A 22,690-nucleotide genomic window follows, 5' to 3' on the forward strand; every position below is an offset into this window, starting at 1 on the left:
ATTAAAAATATAGAAAATAGGCATACAAGTAGTGATATAGGCCTTAATCGGGCCATTTTGAATGAAATTGCGTCTTAAAACACTTCAAATGCTCTTTTAATGTAATTTCAAGCCTTAGCTGCCTCTAACTAGGTAATAAGGACATGTTTAAAGGAAGAATGAGGTAATTTGATTAAAAATATAGAAAATAGGCATATAAGTAGTGATATAGGCCTTATTCGGGCCATTTTGAATGAAAATACGTCTTAAAACACTTCAAATGCGCTTTTAATGTAATTCAAGCCTCACCTGCCTCTAACTAGGTTATAATGATATGTTTAAAGAAAGAATGAGGTAATTTTATTAAAATATAGAAAATAGGCATAAAAGTAGTGATATAGGCCTTATTCGGGCCATTTTGAATGAAATTGCGTGTTAAAACACTTCAAATGCTCTTTTAATGTAATTTCAAGCCTTAGCTGCCTCTAAATAGGTTGTAATGACATGTTTAAAGGAAGAATGAGGTAATTTGATTAAAAATATAGAAAATAGGCATACAAGTAGTGATATAGGTATTATTCGGGCCATTTTGAATGAAAATACGCCTTAAAACACTTCAAATGCGCTTTTAATGTAATTTCAAGCCTTAGATGCCTCTAACTAGGGAATAATGACATGTTTAAATGAAGAATGAGGTAATTTGATTAAAAATATAGAAAATAGGCATAAAAGTAGTGATATAGGCCTTATTCGGGCCATTTTGAATGAATTTGCGTCTTAAAACACTTCAAATGCTCTTTTAATGTAATTTCAAGCCTTAGCTGCCTTTAACTAGGTAATAATTACCATGTAAGAGGAAGAATGAGGTAATTTGATTAAAAATATAGAAAATAGGCATATAAGTAGTGATATAGGCCTTATTCGGGCCATTTTGAATGAAAATACGTCTTAAAACACTTCAAATGCGCTTTTAATGTAATTCAAGCCTCACCTGCCTCTAACTAGGTTATAATGATATGTTTAAAGAAAGAATGAGGTAATTTTATTAAAATATAGAAAATAGGCATAAAAGTAGTGATATAGGCCTTATTCGGGCCATTTTGAATGAAATTGCGTGTTTAAACACTTCAAATGCTCTTTTAATGTAATTTCAAGCCTTAGCTGCCTCTAAATAGGTTGTAATGACATGTTTAAAGGAAGAATGAGGTAATTTTATTAAAAATATAGAAAATAGGCATACAAGTAGTGATATAGGCCTTATGTCGCCTATTTTGAATGAAATTGCGTCCATAAACCATTCAAATGCTCTTTTAATGTGATTTCAAGCCTTAGCTGTCTCTAACTAGGTAAAAATGACATGTTAAGAGGTAGAATGAGTTGATTTGGCAATAAATGTAGAGAATAGGCATACAAGTAGTGATCATATAGGCCTATGTATTAAATTTTTGCCTAACTTAAATTGTAAATGTATTTTTACATACATAACCTAAGTAATTAGTTCTAGCTACATAATTTTTGTTTAACCAAGTTTTACAAGGTATAGAAAGGAGGTCCATTGACAAGCAAAGAGCTGAATGAAGTTCGAGACATGTTAGCGTCTTTCATCACATATAATTTAATTTGAACTTGTTAACTTATACATTAATTATTAGTATAGTTTGTAAATATAACATCTTTTAATGAATGAGTTGTAAAAGCTATATGACATTTCATTGTATCGCATTTACGGTTATTAATTAATATTTATGTATTGTTGTTATTATTCCAATTCAATGTAAAATTATTATATTATTATTATTTTAATAATAATAATAATAATAATACGGGTAATAATAATAATTATTATTATTATTGCTATTATTATAATATATATTAATGGCAGAATTAATACAGGATGTACAGGTATTTAATTATTTTTAATTAACAAAAAAATTTTAAAAAAAAAAAACAGGTTTTTCCCACCGGTTTACACATTGAACCGGTGGCAAAAACAATTTCTAAAACTGGCGGGCTAACTTTTCCCACCGGCTCAATGAGTAAACCGCTGGGAAATGTCACGGTTTTGCCACCGGTTCACCCCAAAACCGGTGGGAAAAGTCTTCAATCTGTAGCATTAATCAAGCGTTTTTGCCACCGGTTCACTTCAAAACCGGTGGGAAAAGTTCTTTTTCCCACCGATTTTGAACCGGTGGGAAAGCTTTGAGGATTTAGCACCCCCCAAATTAAAAACGGTTCAAAATCGGTGGGGAATGGGTGTTTTGAACCGGTGGGGATTAGGGTTTTTCGCCTAGTGTAAGCAGATATAGGAGCTTGAAAGCACACTAAAATCAGTACAAAAATAACACTCAAACTTCCTGAACATGCAATAGATTATTTCAACTTTTATCAGCAGATTTCTTTCCAGCTATCCAATATATCTGAAGTTAACGAACAGTTTCTTCACAAGCCTTTGAGTCATCTTCCATCCAACCTCACCAGCAAACCCAACAACATTGTCCGATTTGTCCAATGCTTGAGCAGTAGCAAAACATTCTTCGATATTCCATTAAAAGATTAGGTACTACATTAACAAAATTTATCTTATCCAATGATAAAAATATATCATCAATTTAAATTCAACATTATTTTTCAATCTTATATAACTCATCTATTGTTAATCTCATAGACCCACACAAATAAAAATACAATTTTATGAGAATACCAAGTGCAAACAATATTTACAGGCACATAAGCATATTTTAGAAGTTGAACATCATGAAATTCTTGGTTTAGATATGCAACTCAACGACTAACACAATCAGTGATTCATTTATTTTATTTTAGAATTGAAAAATTCATTCGCCACCTAAGCAAAATTAACGAATGATATTTAAGGATTTAAATTCAATTTTCATGTAGCTAAAGAACGACGAATAATGAATGAGGATTTAAATAATTAAAAAAAGGCAAAAAATTATCTTTTGATATTAGAGATTTAATCCAAATATTCGATAAATATGATGTAAATGGAATTTTAAATTTTATATTATTTTGAATTAATTTAACTGTAATCAACAAATGAAATCGCGTTTTTTTTAAGAAGAAATTGCATTTTTAATTACCTTAAAAATAAAAATTATACATTTTTAATAAAAATTTAATCACATATTATAGGGATTTATATACTAAATACTTAATAATTAAAAACTCTTTATTTCCTCGATTTATGTAAAAGAAATTAAAATAAAAATAACAATATTTTAGAGATCCATAGATCAAAATAAATAAAAAAAAAATTGTGCATCGCACGGGTTTAAATCTAATGTGCTATAAAAATAGAGGGAGTACTTTTTAATGTTTCATGCTTAGCAAGCTAACTCATCATAAGCGAACCACTTAAATCTACCCGAGCGCTATCATTCACTCTACGTTAATCTGTCTTGCATCCGAAAAGGCGTCGGGTGGCAACCAACATAACACACGCAAGTCCCCAACAAGAACATACGAGAAAGGACATGAAATGAGCAACAGAAAACGAAATATCGAAGCACAGAGATAACATGAGAGAAAGAGAAACAACAATGGTGGTCATTTCACTGTACAGAGGAAACCTCCATAGGTTACCTTCCGACGTACCAAGAAGGTGGTTAATGCCGACTCATGGTATTTCTATCAAGGATTTCCAATCTTTTCTTTGTCGTCGTTCCAAGGCGCTCTCTCTCTCTTCCCTTCTTCATTTTCTTCTGTCGTCGAAAACCCTAACCCAAATTTTAATTTAAATCCTAATAGTTCCTTATCGCCGCCACCGCGGCCTAATCAATCGGATTTCAAGAGCGAGTGTTGAAAACCCTAAGTTGGATCATGAAATATTTTCTTTTTTTATATATCTTTGCAGCATGTTTGTTGATCATGGAAATGTATTGCTTATGGCTTTAATAACTTATCTAATTGTAGTAATGCTATTTTTTTTATTGATTTATTTATTTACTAGATGAAAGCCCGTGCGATGCACAGTTTCTTAACATAAATCTCACGAAAATATATATATTTTAATTAGACCTTATAATATTTTGGATAATATGTAATTTTATATAATATATAATGTGGCATTCTTATTATTTTTATGATACTTATGGAAATTGATTTATAATTAATAAAAAAAAATATATAAATATGATATCTCATTTGTTGGATATAGATTAAATTATAATATTTAATATGAAAAGATAATTTTTTTTAATTTTAAATAATTTAATCCTGAAATACTATTTGTAATTGTTTTTAACATATGTGATACATAAAACACGGATCTCTAATTTCATTGGTTGGAATTATACCTTTTGCTGTATAATATGCTTTATAATTTTGTCACCTCTATAAAACTTTATAAATTAATTTTTCTATAAATTTCTATTGGAAAATTAATTTTTATTATGTTAGTTATTAAAATATTAACGTTTTTTCATTAATCATAGTTTTAGATAAAAATTTCAATATAAATAGATAAGTTTTTGTTTTTAAAATAACCCAAACTATTAAATCATCATTTGTTATTGTTTAATCTACATGACAATTGAACTTAAATTATTGAATCTTATTCGTCAATTTTGCTTAGGTGGCGATTGAATTTTTTAATTCTAAAATAAAATATAAAACTCATTTTTCATTGGTCGAAATAATATCTTTTGATATGTGGTGTGCCGAATGCTCCCAAAAAATACCTACGATTATTTTTAGTTAAACCCGTGCAATGCATGTTTTTGATAATTTTATTATTTTTATGCAACTTAAAATGCGACCTTATTGATTATTCTTAGTTGTATGGAAATTGAACATATAATTAATAAATAAATTATAAATTTGATATCTCATTCGTCGAATTTAAGAATAAAAGATTTAATATTAGGATTAAATTTTAAATGTGAAAAGATAATTATTATTATTATTTTTTTTTTTTTGGTTTTTCAAATACTTGTATAATTTTAATCCTAAATCACTATTCTTACTTTTTTTTAACCTACGTTATGAAACCCCATGCAATGCACTCAAGAATATCGATCAAGAATATCGATTCTTATTTATACGCTAAGTTTTTTATTATTATTATTATTTGGATATTTTACTATTAATAGTTTCAGACAAAACCATAAAATAATTTAATTAAATTGCTATAGCCTATTAGAAAAGTATAATATTTTTTTTATGTAATTTAATGTGACCTTATCCATTAGTTATGTGACAATTGGATTTATTAAAAAAATAAATAAAATAATACGTAAATTGTAAATATGTTATCCTATTCGTCAGATATTAGGATAGAATATTTAATGTGAAAGATATTATTTTTGAATTTTAAATAAATTTAAATCCTGAATCACTATTATTGTTAAATAAAGTCTCAAATCTCATTCGCTAATTTTGCTTTGCTAAAATAATTAAAATCCTAATAAATCACCATTTATCGTTTTTACCTAAGTAGCAAAATTTTTAAATCTCATTTGTCACTTTTGCTCAGGTGACGAGTGAATTTTTTAATTCAAGAATAAAATACAAATATAATTTTTAATTGGTCAAAATCATATATTTACTTATGTGGCGCGCCGAATGCTCTCGAAAAATATCTACTTTATTTATATATATATTAGATAAAAATAAGTTTTTTTTAACAAAGGATACAAACAGATTACATATTAATACTAAAGAAAATAAAATTAACCGCTGCTTCTCCAGCAATTTGATGAGCTCGATGAACGCGCTGACGATCCACCTTGTGTATACTACAATACTGAAAGGTTGAGCCAAGTAGTTTAATTTTACGAATGAGCCAAAGGTAAGCAACGTTACCATGGCCATCCCCCCGAAGAAGGGTAACAAGATTATATGAATCAGTAAAAATCGTGAGGGAATGAAACCCTCGATCAAAAGCCCGTTGTAACCCATACATGCATGTCAATGCCTCCGCGTGTAAAACCGAAGTAAATACCCTGAAGTTACTTCGAGCAATGATCCGATCATCCAACGGGTCATCATTATCCAAGCACCCATCCCATCCCAGCTTGTTGAGAATATTTGAACCAAGACCCATCTATTTGTAGAGAAAGTAAAGCATTCCCATGAGTACTTAGTCCAAGGCTCCAAGATGAGCTGTGTAAAACCCAGGCGGAGGAGAAGCACCACCATCACCCCCCGCAACATTAGGGGTGCTTGTAGAAGCGTCCGAGTTTACAAAGATTGTATGTGTGTCCATTACCTCCGCGAACTGTGAATCAAACGGCCGGGACGCGCTAGAATCCCTAAACATCCTAGAATTCCGACATAACCACAAACTCCAAAGCGTACCGACGAAGGTACCTAAGCGAGTACTTGAAGGCCCATCCTGACTAATTAAAAGTCAGATATAATCTTGGATCTAATATGAGAGAGAAAGGTCTCCATTAAATTATAAGCGGATATCGAGGCATCAGCCCCTCCAAACTGATCATGCACTAAAGCACATTCTGAAGAGATGCTGTAAATCCTCTGGTTTTGAACGACAGAGGTCACATAACACATCTTGAATTGGAACACCTCTGTGATGGAGTTTGACCTTAACTGCAAGAGCACGATGTAGCAGTTTCCATAAAAACAACTTCCATTTAGGTTGTAACTGGAGAGACCAAAGAACTTTCTAGAAAGAATCATTACAAGAATATGTGGAAGTAGGAGAAAGTTGTTGTTGAATCATTGCATAGCCTGTTTTCACCGAGTACCTTCCCGATGGGGTACTCGCCCAATAACGGAAGTCTTCCTGCGTCGTATCAGGTACCTCCATTGCTAGGATTGTTGAAGCATCCACAGGAACAAACCAGTCGACTACTTTAATAGTATCCCACCCTAGTGTCTGAGGATGGAGAAAAAACTGACAGGATGAGCTGCAGAATTTACCAAAGGAATTTCGGGTTTGAATTCAGGAATGCAACCATTGACCCAATTAGCCAAACCAGCTAGAGTAGACCGCCCGTTACCAATTTCCCACTTGCAACCCTGTTTTAAAAGAGTATCCGCCTTTAGTAACCCCCGAAGGCCATATGAATGCCGACTAGAAAGTAGGTCGACTGTGAGGGTTGTTGGAAAGAAAGGTCGTACGCGCACTGAAAACTTTAGAAACTAGCAATTGTGGGATGGAAAAGAGTCTCCAAACCTGTTTCATAAGCAATGCCTTGTTTAAGGAAGACAAGCAGCGAATGCCCAAGCCACGAGGAAGATGCATGGTATCCTTATTAACCCAATGCATACCTTTAGTATCAGAATGCGCCCAGAAGAAGTGTATGAGTAAGGAATCAATTTTCCCAGTAACAGAGACAGGTAACTCATAGCAAGCGAGAACATGGGAAGCCATTTCTACAAGGATAGAGTTAATAAAAATTAAAGAGTTAATAAAAATTAACTTTTACGATTGTGAAAGCTGGATAGCATTTAAACAATTAATTCTTCCAATTAATTTGTCGATGATGAATTGAAAGTGGTCTTTCTTTTTTCCGACGAAATCAATTGGAGCCCCAAAATGATGATCGAACACTTGAACATGCTTCATTTGGAATATGGATTTGTAACCTGCCTGAGTAGAGGTACAAATATTCGGGCTAAACTTAATCAAGGATTTTGACAAGTTTAGCTCTTCACCTGAAATCTTAGTAAAATCGTTGAATGATCTGCATGATATTAGTACAGGAAGCAGACGTTGCCGGAAAAAAGATGAGAGCGTCATCCACGAAGAATAAATGCGAGATAGAAGGGCTCGTTCTGGACAACTTGATTCCTTGGAAAAGATTCAAATCTTGTCCCAGATGCAACATACGAGAGAAAATATCCATGCAGAATAAGAAAAGATACGGGGAAATGGGATCACCCTGTGAAAGACCACATTGTGGTTTAAAGGTGTCCGAGATAGTACCATTGATCAAGGATTTGTAAGAAACCATGGCAAGGCATTGTTGGATCCTCTGTAACCAATGTTGCGAAAACCCATAGGCTTTTAAGAACTGCAAAAGAAAACTCCAGTGAACTCTGTCATAAGCTTTGCTTATATCAACTTTGATCAAAGCAAGCCAATTAGTGCCAGTTTTGAGCAATTGATTTTCTCCATTAATTCATGGCTCAACAAAATATGATCCGTCATAACGCATCCTTGAACAAAGGCGTGCTGAGATTTTGAGATGAGAAGAGGAAGATACTGGCGCAATCTGGCCACCAAGCATTTAGAAGCGCATTTGTACACGGTGTTACAAAGGCTAATCGGTCATAAATACCCCATCTCTGTTAGGGTACCAATCTTAGGAATCATAACAAGGAGGGACTGATTCCATTCTTTCAGGAAATACCCCGTTTGAAAGAAACTTTGAATGCCTGAAACAACCGATTCTCCCACGACGTCCCAGTGAGATTTGAAAAATTCAACTGTAATTCCGTCTGGACCCGGAGACTTACAGTTCCCTAAAGAAAACATTGCGATTCGAATCGCAGAAGTAGAGAAGGGGCGTTCCAAATTAGCAAGTTGAGAGGAATTAAATGAGGAAGATCTAACTCACGCAGGACGATATCAATTTCTGGATCATAAGGAGGCATGCATGCAATCACTTTTAAAAGTTTTTTTGAGATATTGCACAACAACACGCTGAACATCCGTCTGCCCATGTTGGAGAATTCCAAGGTCATCAAGTAACGAACTAATCTCATTTTTCTTCTGTCGACATTTGACCTTTGAGAACAGTAGTTTAGACGGGCAATCGCCTTTCAATATCCAATTTTTCTTGCATCGTTATCTCCAGAATTGTAGCTGCAATAAGATACTCTCCTTTGAAGTAACTATATTTTTCATATAGAGAGAGGCATTAGTAACCGATTGAAGTAACTCTCCATCATTGGAAAGATCCTTTGGAAAAAATTTCCAATCAACTCCCCAAAATTTCTTATTGTTGAGACACCAATTCCCGACTAGTGACTTTACATGTTCCAGATTCTTTGAGAGAATGAACATTGGTGAGCCAGAGATGTTTCTTTGCCAAGTAGTGAGGACGAAGTCATGTATTTCTTGAAAGTTCAGACACCAATTGTCCAATTAATATGGACGGTTTGACTGTCTTTGAAACGGGGATTCATCAAAGAAAATAGCAGCAGTATCAGAAATGAGAATCGGTTGATTGAGTAAACGACTATCAGGATAGTTATGAAACCAATCAGAGGTCATGTAGGCCCGATCCAAATGGTGTAAAATGAGTTGATCAGCATCCTTATTATTCGTCCAAGTATAGGGAGGCCCCTTGAAGAGAGTTGCAAGTAAACTAGACTTAAGTCTAAATCAATAAAGGAATCCCAACCCTTAATGACATTTGACCCACCCAACCTATCGTAATGGTGCTCAATTTGATTAATATCTCTAATAATCAAGAAATTAGGAGCAATAGCAAGTAAATCTAAAATCAAACCCCAAACTTGAGGTCTATCATGTTTACTAAAATCAAACCCCAATCTAGCTATAATTTACTAAATTTAAGGTACAAAAATCTAATTATGGATTACAATCTATTCAACTGGAAGTATGGATTACAGAAAAGGCCAACAAGATTTGAGAAGTTTTGAATTAAGCCTAGCCTTAACAAAACAACAATGTGCATCATGTTTACTAATTTTTTAAGCCTAGAAGAAACGGCATGGTTGATGATGGAAGCCATTGTAGTCCTTGAATAAAAGGACCGATAGTGAATCTCATAGCCTCATCCCTATTTGTAATTACGTGGTACCCCTTCCATCGTACCCTCCTAGTCGTATCAGCACCAGGACCTCGATTAGCATACTCACCATAGTACAACGTATCCAAGGCAAAGTTACCAGCCCATGGCATCCATCCTGCTGGATGGATAAAGTCTGCAAGCATTGACTGCATGATTATTGTTGTAGAGTATTCCTTCCATGGTCTTCCCAAAAATGTTGGGATTTTGAATCTGTCAGCAAACAACTTTTGCTCCGGAACAATTCTGCAGTTATGAATAATAATTCCTGTAATTTCTCGGTGATCCTTTTTGCCTTGTGCAGTGACTGTGTTTTGTTGATTGTCCATAGGCTTTCGGACAACTATAAGCGAGTTTTGTATGATTGCGCTACCATCTCCGAATATGAAGTCTACTGTGCCTGAAATCACACAGTTTCGGTAAAACTGTCGATGTGCTTGTGGGTATAATGTGTCTTGATATCCATCCATCCGACAATTATAAAATGCAGACATGTCTGATTGTACGCGAAGTGCCACTGCTTGGTGTCCCTCTGCACCTGCTGTGTTTTGAAAGCCCATCGACTTCCCAATGAAGCCATTTCCAATTACAGCTGCAAAATTGCATTAACATTACTACAAAACTCTATCTACGCGTTGTCTTTATTATTCTCAGTGTGATGGATAACATACAATTAATTTGTGTGAAATTAAACTAACTTACCAAAGGTAGCTGTTTTATATGTACTAACACCATCGCGAAAACTTTTTCTTCCGGTGACAATGGTCCTACGAGGTCCATCTCCATACATATATACATTAGTTTGATCTTTTGTTATAAGTACTTGTTCATTGTATATCCCTGCTTTGACATAGATAACATATTTCCCTTGTAAATTCTTTGGATATGCTTTAAGGGCGTCGTTAATAGTCTTGAATTGTCCGCTTCCATCTTGAGCCACGATAACATTAGGCTTAGGATTATTAGTATTAATCCTCCCTAATAATTTTCTATCTTCACTTGAAAGCCATGTAGGGAAACCATCTTTATCAACCTTAGGGACATTTTCATTCGTATTAAGAAGTCGTCGAGAGTAATTGCTTACATTTATATTAATGCCAAAATGACTAAAAATCGGACTAATCTCGGAAACAATAGCAAGCATGTTACTAGTTAGCTGAGATGCATTATCAAGACCTTTAGTCATTTTTTCCTTCAAATCAGAATTATCCACACCATCGAGACATGATTGTTCGTATGCCACGGTAGCACTTAGCCAATTTTTCAAATCGTCTTCCTTATTCTTCATCGTAGACATATTGACATCACTAACATCCGAAAGCACAGCTTGTAACTCATCCGTAGCAAGCCGCAACAATTCCTTACAATCCTCGAACGCCATTTTATTCAAAGGATCATTCGCTTCTTTCCCTATAGAGTCCGACTTGTCAATACCTTGTTTCACAGCATCCATAGTCGCCATGATGGCAGCATGAATGTAGTCTTGCAAGGAGGCACTTTGGTTTTTCGCAACCGAGGCGAGGCTTTGGACACATGCTTCTTTGTAATCTGTAGGACTACATATAGCTTGAACTGCTTTGGAGGTTGAAGATAAAGGATCAGGTTTATGCTCATTAGCATAATGGGTACGACGTACAAAATAAACAAGACCAACGGCTACACCAACTATAATGATAATTGATATTCCTAATCCAATCAACTTTCCCTTCATTTTATATTATTTTTATGTAAAGAATACCAATTGAATCTCAAGATAAAGTTATGCTAGCCAATTGGTAAGGAAAAAATCACTTTTATTTTGTGATTAATATAGAATTAAACATTTTATTATTATCTTATTTTAGATTAGGCTTCCTAATCTTGGGGATTCCTTGTTTAGGCATTAACTAATAATAGTTTAGACAACTACGTAATTATCATTTTGAGCTATAAATTCTATATGAAAATGTTTGGACGAAAATTTACATATTATCTATTTTTTCCATTGTTTTTCCTTATTTAAAACTAAGCTAAATTAAAGCTGGTATATCTAGAAATCTTTTTGCTAATATTTTGGTGATTAACTTTAATTAAAGCCAATATTTCAACCCCGAATGTTTCTTTCTTCATCTCTATTTTTTGATCTTTAGCATATTCTTGAAACCTAAAATAAAAGATAATTACTATTTAAAGAATAAAGAAGTTTTGTTAGTTATACAAGTCAGCAACAACAATGATTTATCAAATTATAATTTGTAAATTAATAGTATGCTTACGAATGTTAAAGTTAGTAATAGTAAAAAAAGTGTTAACAAATACATGTAGTACGTACAATATTCCATTTTAAACTCAACTAATCAAGTTGATGAAATAAAGTAAGTATTATGATATTTAGTATATTTATAATTTGCAGTAGTTTTATGCTACAAAAAAAAAATAGAGAAGGTCGGACGGGGGACAAGTTCACGTAAGAAAAACTAAAGAAAGATAATGGACGAGAAATTGATAAGTTCATAAGAATGATTGAAAAAAAAAAAAATAGTGTTGGAATAAGAAATAACGAAAAGAAGTGAAAGAGAAAAAGTGTCTAGACTCTAGAAGAGAGGGGAAAAATGGGCACATGGAGATTGAGATAAAAAGTCATTTTTGGTCTACCACTCACAAATTTTAGATCAAGTAATTGATTTGAAACATGTTAGAACTGCCTATTGTCAAAGTAAAACGTGTTGAACCATTTTGACATAAATACGGTCTATGCAAATTGTAGGGGTAATAGTGTCAGCATGAAACTGATACAATGATCTATTAATTTAATTTACCGGACCAAGCCCGCCTAACAAATTTAACTCACTACTTGTTGAATTTGACACACTCTTTTGATTGTTTCAGAATAATTGACACACTCCCTTAGACACATAATTTGTGAAAAATAATAGATGAAGATCATTAAAAGGAAAACTTGCCAATTACAACCGGTAAAATTACCCATTTTGCGAGTTACAACCATCACTTTTTATTTTTACAAATTATAACCAAAAAAATCACCGAATATTTTACACTACGACCAAAATCCAATTTGAGGCCATTTTTTCCAGGATATGACGTCATTATATCAATCGGATTTTGATTGTAATTTAAAATGTTTGGTGACTTTTTTTTTTAACTTGCAAAAATAAAAAGTGATGATTGTAACCCATAAAATGGATACTTTTACTGGCTGTAATTAGCAAATTTGTCCTATTAAAATGTGTCATTTAATAAAGAGCTAATTGATTTGATTTATATTATTAAAACAAAGGATATGCATGTGAGACGGGGAAAGTTAATGAATCATGGTAAATACTTCGTATAATTTAATACTCCCTGTGTGTTTTAATAAATGTTACACTTTGACCGGCGCATAGTTTTAAGCAATTTAATTGACTTAAATAAAATAAGAGGTGAGTGGGGTACTTGGAGTATGAAAATTTATAAAAGAAAGATAATGTGGTTAATAGTTTATTAAAAAGTAATTCATGTGGTCAAAAAGAATAATAAAAAATAAATAAATAAAAGGTAATAGTGGATTGGGGGGGACCATGAAAGGAGAAATATATAATATTAAAATGTAGTTTATTACCAAAAAAGAAAGTGTAATACTTATTAAAATATGAAGGGGGTAGTGGTGATCCTTTGTCATTTATAATGTCTTACTTATAGGTGATGGTGAGGTCAACAAGTTGACGTGGGCTGTAGAGAGACTTTTAATCCGATAGTCAAACCTGGTGAATTTGCGCCACTCCATCCAAGCATCCATTACCTATGAACGTATCGAAGCTAATCCCTCATGCCGTTTTCGATCCGCGCAAAGACTAATCAAAGGTAATTTTTATTTGGTTACTTGACTAAACTGCATGAAATTGGTAGTCAACACTTAAACTTCCCTCTTTACGTAATTCTTTCAAACTACGAGAGAGAACATATGCTATTCATACTATGTATATCTTTTTACTACTAGTTATTTCATTTACATTCGACCAATCCGTTACTCCCTTTAGCTGACTAATCAATTAACCAAAAGCAAAATTAGTTCATTGGAAAGGGTAACCATAGCTATTAAAGAAGATGGAATTGCTATTGTTTGCTGGATTTTCACCGGTTCAATTACGAGAGGGTCTTATTCCTCAAACTGTGGATCCAATTTTATGAGATACTCAATCTGCAATAATATCAAACGAACCCTTGGTCCAAACACATTAAGTGGGAAAAGTAACTAGTGTTGAAAATCCAAACACCTTGCCAATTTTTTAATTAATTATTATTTATTTTAAAAATAATAAAGAAAGGGAGATGCCCACGCGTTAAACATGCGCGTGAAGTAAGAAGCACAAACCACTCGGATTAATCCGATTCATAGTGAGGCGTTTCATGATTGAGTCAACCCAGCGATCGATTCTCTTTCCTCCAACTCGCTTTTCAAACCCTAATTTCTCACCGAGTTATCCTAACTCGTTCGATTCAAATCGTTACTCGCCGATTCTTCATCTTTTCTTCTCAATTTCGCCCAATTTCTCTGTTCAATGCCTAAAGCATCATCACCGGAACATCAATTTTGAAAAAAACAGGTAATTTTTCTTTGATTTTTTTTGTTTGTTTTTTTTTGTTTTTTTTTTTTTTAAGATTTCGACATTTTTGATAGAATTTATTGACCAGAATTTGCAGCAACGTTCACATTTTCAGGTTTATTTATTTATTGTTTGTGAAAAATTTCTGTAAATTTTTAATCTTTATAAGGTTTGATCGATGGTTTTTGTATAATCTTAAAATGTAAATGCAAATTTTGCTTGTATTTCAATTGTTGTATCTGTGTTCAGTAGAATTTTACAGATTTGATCTGATGTATGAAATTATTATTAATTTTAACGATACTTGATAAGATTAAAATGTACTATAATCATTAATCAATGTGCATTGCGTAATGGATTTCTTAGACTCAACATGTATGTGTTCAAGTGGCAAACTTGACCATGTAATGGAAATTTTGAACATTTTGGGTTAAGATAAGATGTCAAAGTGTCTATAACCATGTCGGAGTATCGAGTACTACGTATCGATAGTATACTTGTAAGCAAGATGAAATGAAGAGAGTGTAACATAAATTTACAAGGATGCAGTTTGAATTTTGGATGGTAAAATAGGGTTAATGGTGAAATGAAGTTGTCTTATTGGTTGGAATGTGTAGGTTGACATCACTGAAATGAAGTTGTCTTATTGGTGTAAGAATAATTCCTTTGTGATGCATCTTCATAAATAATGGCTAAAAGATACTTTAAAGGGGTAATTTGGGTAAGGTTATGTACATTCGACCCATCTTACCGTACATAGAGTAGGCGTTTTGTTAGAAAGCTTGGTATGATACATGAATCAGACGTTTAATGCTGATCGTTGTAGATTATATCGTGTCCACTCCAAAGGAGCTGCTTCTTTTTTCCTCATTTGTCATTGATAGGTGTAGACAAGCATTACAATCGCCATTTCCTAGCATACTAGAGCAGTAAAGCTACTTTACACATTGTTACATTAGTTTCCATTTCGAGTCTAGGGGTGTTTGACCTTTCTCTCTTTTGTGTCCTGGCTGAGTTTTTATTTTTTGATGCTCATGTTGCCACAAGATAACTCCGTCTTTGCTCTTGCCTGCTTTCCTTAGTAGTATTTAGTGTCCATTTCAAATCTTTTTGACCTTCTCATACTTGCATAGGTTGCATGCCTTAGGTCTAATTATCAGAAGTTCCGAATGTATCTTATAGTTAATCAAAACTTGACTGTGCTAATAATGTTTTATTGGTCAATTGATTTTTTTTTTTTTGAATACCTTCTTGCAATTTCTTTGCCCAGCTCATGTAAATTCTATTAATGTCATTTTAATTGTCAATTTCTGTGCTTGTAACTTCTTTCGTCTGATCAAAACTTCATGTTTTTATTTGCATAATCTCTAAAGCATGGAGTAAATGTTGAACTTCTGGAATAGTAAGTTTTATGCTTGGTCTACAAAATGATGGGAGAGATGGCCCCACTCCGTCCAGCTGGATATGTTGACCCTGGTTGGGAGCACGGGACTGCACAAGATGAGAAGAAGAAGAAGGTCAAGTGCAATTATTGCGGGAAAGTTGTTAGTGGAGGTATATATAGATTAAAACAACACTTGGCTCGAATCTCGGGAGAAGTAACATACTGTGAGAGGGCTCCAGAAGATGTATACTTGAGAATGAGAGAAAATTTGGAAGGCTGCCGCTCCAATAAGAAGCCAAAGCTATCTGAAAATGATGAACAGGCATATTTGAATTTTCAGTCTCCTGATGACGATGATGATGCAATGGAGAATATTGATTATAGAAGAAAAGGGAAAAAAGTAATGAATGATAAAAGTTTAGTTTTAAATTTGACTCCTCTTCGCTCATTGGGATATGTTGACCCTGGTTGGGAGCATGGTATTGCTCAAGATGAGAGGAAGAAGAAGGTGAAGTGCAATTACTGTGGCAAAATAGTCAGTGGAGGCATCAATAGATTTAAACAACACTTGGCCAGAATTCCAGGCGAAGTTGCGCCTTGTAAAAATGCTCCAGATGAAGTTTTTATGAAGATTAAGGAGAATATGAAATGGCATCGCACAGGGAGAAAGCATAGAAGGCCAGATGCCAAGGAAACACCATCTTTTTTTGTGCATTCTGATGATGAACCTGAAGAGGATGAACCAGATGAAGACCTTTTGCATCACTTGAACAAGGATAGAGTAGTTATGGGGGGAAAGAGACTGGGCAAAGATTTCAGGAGGGGTTCCAGTGGAATGTCATCTGGAAGTTGCTCTGAGATGTTCTTGAAAAAGCATAGGCAAAATCCCACCATCTTGAAAACTTCAATGAATCATATGCCACTGACTTACAAACAAGGAAGTTGCGGACCAAACAAAAGGAATCGCAAGGAAGTAGTGTCTGCCATTTGTGAATTCTTCTATTATGCTGGGATCCCAATGCAAGCAGCCAACTCCCTATCATTTCAGAAAATGCTGGAGCTTGTTGGTCATTACGGACCAGATCTAATAGGCCCTTCAAGCCAGCTGATATCTGGTCGTTTTCTCCACGATGAATTGTCGACAGTCAAAAGCTATCTAGCTGAGTATAGGACATGTTGGGCAGTAACTGGTTGTTCCATTATGGCAGATAGTTGGAAAAATTCACAGGGTAGGACTCTAATCAATTTTTTAGTCTCCTGTCCTCGTGGTGTCTACTTTGTTTCGTTAGTTGATGCTACTGATGTAGTAGACGATCCCTTAAGTTTGTTCAAGTTACTTGACAAAGTGGTGGATGAGATTGGTGAGGAAAATGTTGTTCAGGTGTGTAACTTTGGTTCCTTTTTTTTTTTTTTTTTTTTTTTAATTTGTTTTTTTTTTTTTATTTTAAGTATGAATAGGCAACTATTAGACTAATGAAACCTTCTGTCTGATTCTTCTCCCATAATTTTTCTTGTATATGCTATAGGTAGTTACTCAGAATACTCCGAGTTATAAGACTGCTGGAAAGATGCTTGAAGACAAAAGAAAAAATTTGTTTTGGACACCATGCGCTGCCTATTGTATAGATAGAATTCTTGCAGATTTCACAAAGATAAAGCTGGTTGGTGAGTGCATTGAGAAAGCTCAAAAAGTTACAAAGTTCATCTACAACCGGATATGGCTGCTAAATCTTATGAAGAAGGAATATACAGGGGGGCAAGACATTTTAAGACCTGCTATTACAAGATATGCTGCTAACTTTATTAGTTTACAAGGTGTATTTGACCATAGGATTAGTCTTAGAGAAATGTTCCAATCGAGCAAATGGCTTTTGTGTCGCTTTTCAAGACCAGATGATGGCAAGGATGTGGAGAAAATTGTATCAAATGCTTCGTTTTGGAAGAAAATGCAGTATGTCCTGAAATCAGTACACCCTATTCTGCACGCACTCCATAAAGTTGACATCAACAGTAATCTGTCTATGCCATATGTATATAGTGACATAGTAAGGGCAAAACTTGCAATTAAAAGCATTCATGGTGATGATGCACGCAAGTATGGTCCCTTCTGGAATGTGATTGACAGTCACTTAAGTTCTTTGTTCCATCATCCATTATGCGTTGCTGCATACTCTTTAAATCCAGCCTATAGATATCGACCAGATTACCAGGCGGTAGGTTTAACTGAAACTTTCATTTATAAGTGTACATTTTACAGTTTTAAGGCTGATCTTTTGCTTTGTGAACGAAGAATCCAGAGGTGGTTCGTGGACTAAATGAATGCATCGTTCGCCTTGAACCAGACAGGGGGAGACAGGTTTCTGCGTCCATGCAGGTTAATATGTGCCTGCAATTTTTCATCAAGATTCATTATTGAAAAATAAAATAAATCTGAACCCAATTTTCTCTAATGACAGATCTCTGACTTTATATCTGCTAAAGCTGATTTTGGGACTGAATTGGCAATCAGTACAAGAACTGAGCTTGATCCAGGTGATGAGACTTATTATTGAATTTATTTTTGTTTCTGTTTGTGGTGAGATAGTCCTGAGACTCCTGACTGTAGAAAGGAACCAGTAGTACCCAAAATAAGGCAGTTATCCAATGTCATTGGTTATACATGTTCTGAAATCATTTTTTTCTCATCAGCTGTATGGTGGCAGCAACATGGTGTGAATTGTTTGGAATTGCAGCGTTTAGCCGTACGCATACTAAGTCAAACCTGCTCTTCTTTTGGATGCGAACATAGTTGGAGTATATATGATGAGATTCATTGTGAAAGGCAGAACCGTCTAGCGCACAAGAAATTGAATGATTTTGTGTATGCTCACTATAACTTGAGACTGAGGGAGCGCCAAATAAAGCAGTCGAATGAATTATTATCACTTGACAGTGCTCTTCTAGAAGGTTTACTTGATGACTGGGTTGTAGAGGCAGGAAGACAAGCCATTCAAGATGATGAGGTATCATCTAACCCCCCCCCCCCCCTCTCTCTTTCCCCACAACTTTGCCTTCCCTTTTCTTTTCTTCTCCCCCGCCTTATCATTAATCACCTTCCAATTGTCAATGTACTTGTCATTTTGGGAGATTGCTTAACATCAGATGAGTTGGAATTTGCTTTTTCCTCAGCAGGGTATATTTGACCATGAAGATGGATCCAGCTATGATATACTCGAGTATGACGATGGTACCTCAGATGTTATGAGGAGGGGATCTCTAGATATGGTGACACTAGCAGATGTAGAGCCCTTGGAAGTACATCCTAACGCAGGTCCAGCCACAGATGATGCTGAACTTGATTTCCTTGATGATGACTTAACTGATTAATTAACAGACCTTTGTCAACATGACTAAAATAGCAAGGTATATCATTTTTATATTATTATTATTTGAGGGTGTAACTAAGTATGGCTAAATGCTAAACTGCATACATATGTCTTACAAGTTTGAATGGAATCCCAATATCTAAATCTTATCTTAACTGAAAATGGATAACATAATAGAACATAGCAATTGAGAGTCTTTATTGTAACTTAAAAACCAACTCTCTAAAATTAAAATTATTTTGTTCGAAATTTTTGCCTTCATGCAGCTCCTCTTCTGGCACCACAAATTGTTGCCAGGACTTACATTTTCTCTGCTCTGGATTGTATATAGTTGGATGCATCTACCTCGAAGTTTATCAAAGAGATGTCTCTGGGTTACCTTTGCGGCCTGTCAGTAAAGAGGAATTGTTTAGCCCCATTTCAACTGTTAGTACCTTATGTTAATTACCCATTCTAAAATTTCTGACCGCTTCTCCAAGGATTTGCTCCCTTGTCTCTTTATCAGGGAGTCAAGTTCTCGTCTTGAACTTCGAATCAAGAATTTGTTTTCAGTTGAGGTCCAATGTTCCTTGCTCAAGTTTCAAGGACTATCAACCAGCAGTCCAGCAGGCGGACATAAACATCACAATTTGAACTCAGGAAAAAGATTGTTTCCTTTATTATATTGCGGGATTTTTTGGAGTCTGCATCATCTTGATGATTCATTTTGCTTAACAGGTGATTTTTTTTCAAATTAATGATCTGTATCTATCTTTAGCTGCATGAATGAGAAGGTTGTATAGATTTTGTGCAATGTAATCTTATCAAATTTGCATTGTGAGGTTCCCCATTTCCAAATCAAAACTGTCAATTCTTTGTTCAATAGTTTTGTTGGAAGATCTTCCCCTATTTTCTTAAAAAAGGAAAAATTGTAATGAGTATACTTCACGCTTGTTTAACCACATATTATGATTTATACGTAAAGTAAAATATAGTCATGTGGGGTCTTGTTAGATTTGTCTCGTAAAACTATATCAACTTCTTATAATTTTTACTTATATATAATTATAGATATTTAGCATATAAAATGTGCTTTGAGATAAGTAATTTCATAATTGTTGCAATATTTATGTAGCAGAGGAAGTATAATAGTGAAATAGTACGAGTAAAAATAAAATATTTATAATTTGGTTAACATTTATGTCATCCAAAAGTTGGTTAAAACTTTAAAATATACTTGGACTATGTATCATGATTTGAGGTTTTTTTTTTTCTTTTTCTTTTTTCTTTTTTGGGAGAACTGCAAGGACAGTGATGTAAAGAGATTTGATCTCAAGTTTTGAGTATCATCCTAAAATTTTAACTAATTTACTTAATTGGCATTTATATAATTTGAGTAATTAAATACGGTATGTTTTACAATAGACCAATGGTACATGATAAAGAATGACATGAAAAAAAATATTAAGCTAAATTTCAGATTTTTATTTCCCTTAATTATATGTGAATGTGAATGATCCTACACACCTTACATCACAATTACTCAATCAGGCCAATCCTAAGTTTAAATTGGCTATTATAGTAGCGTGACGCATATTCAACTACACATCATTACTCAATCATCTCCATTATCATCATCATTAGTCTACAATCATTTTGGATTATTATAATGGGCAAGTTAACGTTTGATTATGTGAAACGCTAAACATCGCCCACAAATTACCACATAAAGCCCACAAATATGTTATGATTTGACCATTATGCCCTTTTGCTAAAATTGAGATAATCTCGGTGTAAAAAATGTGGAGCCGTATTGGCTCGTCGGGGGAGACCGGATGGCAGGCCGGAGATGCGGGGGACGCCGGAGGTACGTCGTCGTCGACGGAAAACGAGGTAAGTGACCGCTAAAATTCACGGTTTACCGTCGTAGTGGCTACGGCGCCTAGGGTGGACGCCCAAACCGTAGCCTGGACGTCCAAGCCGGACGCCAGAACCACCAGAGTGGCGTCCAGGCTAGACGCCCAGACCACCTGAGTGGCGTCCAGCCCAGACGCCCAGACCACCAGACTGGCGTCCTGGGCAGACGCCACTCCACTGGGTGAGGCGGTCCTGCCAGGCGCCAGTCCAGTGGGTGTGGCAGCCCTGGCAGACGCCACCTTTAATAATTAAATTTTATTTTTTCCTTTTTGATTTTGTTGTTGTTTTTTATTTAATTTTTTTGTGAAAATAAAAAATCGAAAATGATTTTTTTTAAAAATTCGAAATGGGTTTTTTGTAAATTAAATTTGAAAATTCGAAATAGGTTTTTTTAAAATTAAATTTGAAAATTCGAAATGGTATATTTTTAAATTTAGTTTGAAAATTCGAATTGGGTTTTTATAAAAATTAAGTTTGATTATATATAATTATGTTTTTTTTTGTGTTAATTATGTGGAAATATAGAAATTAAATGTATTATCCGTTAAATGTATTTATTGTAATATATAATTGATGCAGGAATATGGTGGAGACGGAAATGATTACAGTGAGATATTTGGACATGATGGTCCATTCGAAGAAGCTCAACAGGCGATTGATTGGGCAAAACAGGTTGCAATTGCAGCTGGATTTTGCTTGGTAGTAGCAACTCATAAATCTCAACGGGATGGTAGAATGGATCGCATTTTGAGATGTGACCGTTATCGCAAAAGAGAAGAAAGAGATTTTCGTACAGCCACTCGGTTTGACACAAAGCGGAAAGGTTGTGGGTGTGAGTTCAGAGTAAAGGTTCGACAACTACGGAGTCGTGACGGTTGGGAAGTGATAGGTTACTCTAAATGGGGGTATCACAACCATGAGATGATAGTATATGAAGAGGGTCATCGACAACTGAGCGGCTTAAGTCCTGCTGCGAAACTAGTTGTGAAAGAAATGAGTGATGCTCAAGTGAAGCCTGCTAAAATATTAGCATCTGTGTTAGAGAAATTTCCAGAAGACCATCCAAACCGAAGACACATCTACAACGTCAGACAGCAACTCAGGTTTGAACGGTCAGAGGGAAGGAACCCTATACAGCAGCTGCTACACCAGGCACAATCACGTGGTTACCTGTTCTGGTTTGATTCTGATGAAGATACAGCGGAGGTGACTCATCTTTTCCTTGTGCATCCTGATTGTGCTGATATGATCAAGTCTTGGCCATTTGTGATTTTGATCGACTCAACGTACAAGACAAACAAGTACAAGTTCCCTCTGGTTGAGATGGTTGGGATGGCTCCAACGAACCAGAACTTTCTGATTGGTCATGCAATCATCAGGGATGAAACGGCTCCAAGTTATTATTGGGTTTTGGAGAAGCTGAGAAACTACATCGGGCCTAATGTTCATCCAGCAGCCATCGTCAGCGACTGTGAGGGAGGTCTCTTTGCCCCCATAGCAGAGCTGTTTCCCGAATCGAACCACTTATTGTGCACATGGCACATCAACAACTGCGTGAAAGTGAAAGCCTACAACCTTTTCAGGAAGAATTTGGAAATGGCAGAGAGATTGGTGAATGGTAAGTGGCGGAAGATCCTACAGGCTACCACAGAGGAAGCGTATGAGCGAGCATTGGCTAACTTCAGGGATTCGTACCAGTGGTGTCCGGCACTGGTGGACTATGTGATGCATCAATGG

At 34.8% G+C, this 22,690-nt stretch overlaps 2 protein-coding genes across 4 annotated transcripts; one reads left to right on the forward strand and one right to left on the reverse strand.

The window, feature by feature from the left end:
* Nucleotides 1-9,499: 9,499 nt before the first annotated feature.
* Nucleotides 9,500-11,477, reverse strand: LOC110717786 (pectinesterase-like). The gene is made up of 2 exons (XM_021896551.1): nt 10,428-11,477; nt 9,500-10,317 (listed from the first exon to the last, which is right to left on the reverse strand). The coding sequence occupies exons 1-2, from the start codon at nt 11,434-11,436 to the stop codon at nt 9,620-9,622; spliced, it is 1,707 nt and encodes a 568-aa protein (XP_021752243.1). The 5' UTR covers nt 11,437-11,477; the 3' UTR covers nt 9,500-9,619.
* Nucleotides 11,478-14,082: 2,605 nt separating this feature from the next.
* LOC110717460 lies at nt 14,083-19,894 on the forward strand. 3 transcript variants are annotated; one of them, XM_021896162.1, is made up of 8 exons: nt 14,083-14,308; nt 15,682-17,073; nt 17,219-17,905; nt 17,983-18,066; nt 18,149-18,224; nt 18,381-18,694; nt 18,861-19,094; nt 19,324-19,894. In XM_021896162.1, the coding sequence occupies exons 2-7, from the start codon at nt 15,736-15,738 to the stop codon at nt 19,056-19,058; spliced, it is 2,697 nt and encodes an 898-aa protein (XP_021751854.1). In that variant the 5' UTR covers nt 14,083-14,308; nt 15,682-15,735; the 3' UTR covers nt 19,059-19,094; nt 19,324-19,894. The 3 variants fall into 3 exon arrangements, with proteins under 3 accessions (XP_021751854.1, XP_021751855.1, XP_021751856.1); XM_021896163.1 differs by having other exon boundaries at nt 19,389-19,894; XM_021896164.1 differs by having other exon boundaries at nt 14,084-14,308; nt 18,864-19,094.
* The last annotated feature ends 2,796 nt before the right edge of the window (nt 19,895-22,690 follow it).

Source organism: Chenopodium quinoa, unplaced genomic scaffold (assembly GCF_001683475.1).
Source record: "Chenopodium quinoa cultivar QQ74 unplaced genomic scaffold, ASM168347v1, whole genome shotgun sequence".
Lineage (NCBI taxonomy): Eukaryota > Viridiplantae > Streptophyta > Magnoliopsida > Caryophyllales > Amaranthaceae > Chenopodium > Chenopodium quinoa.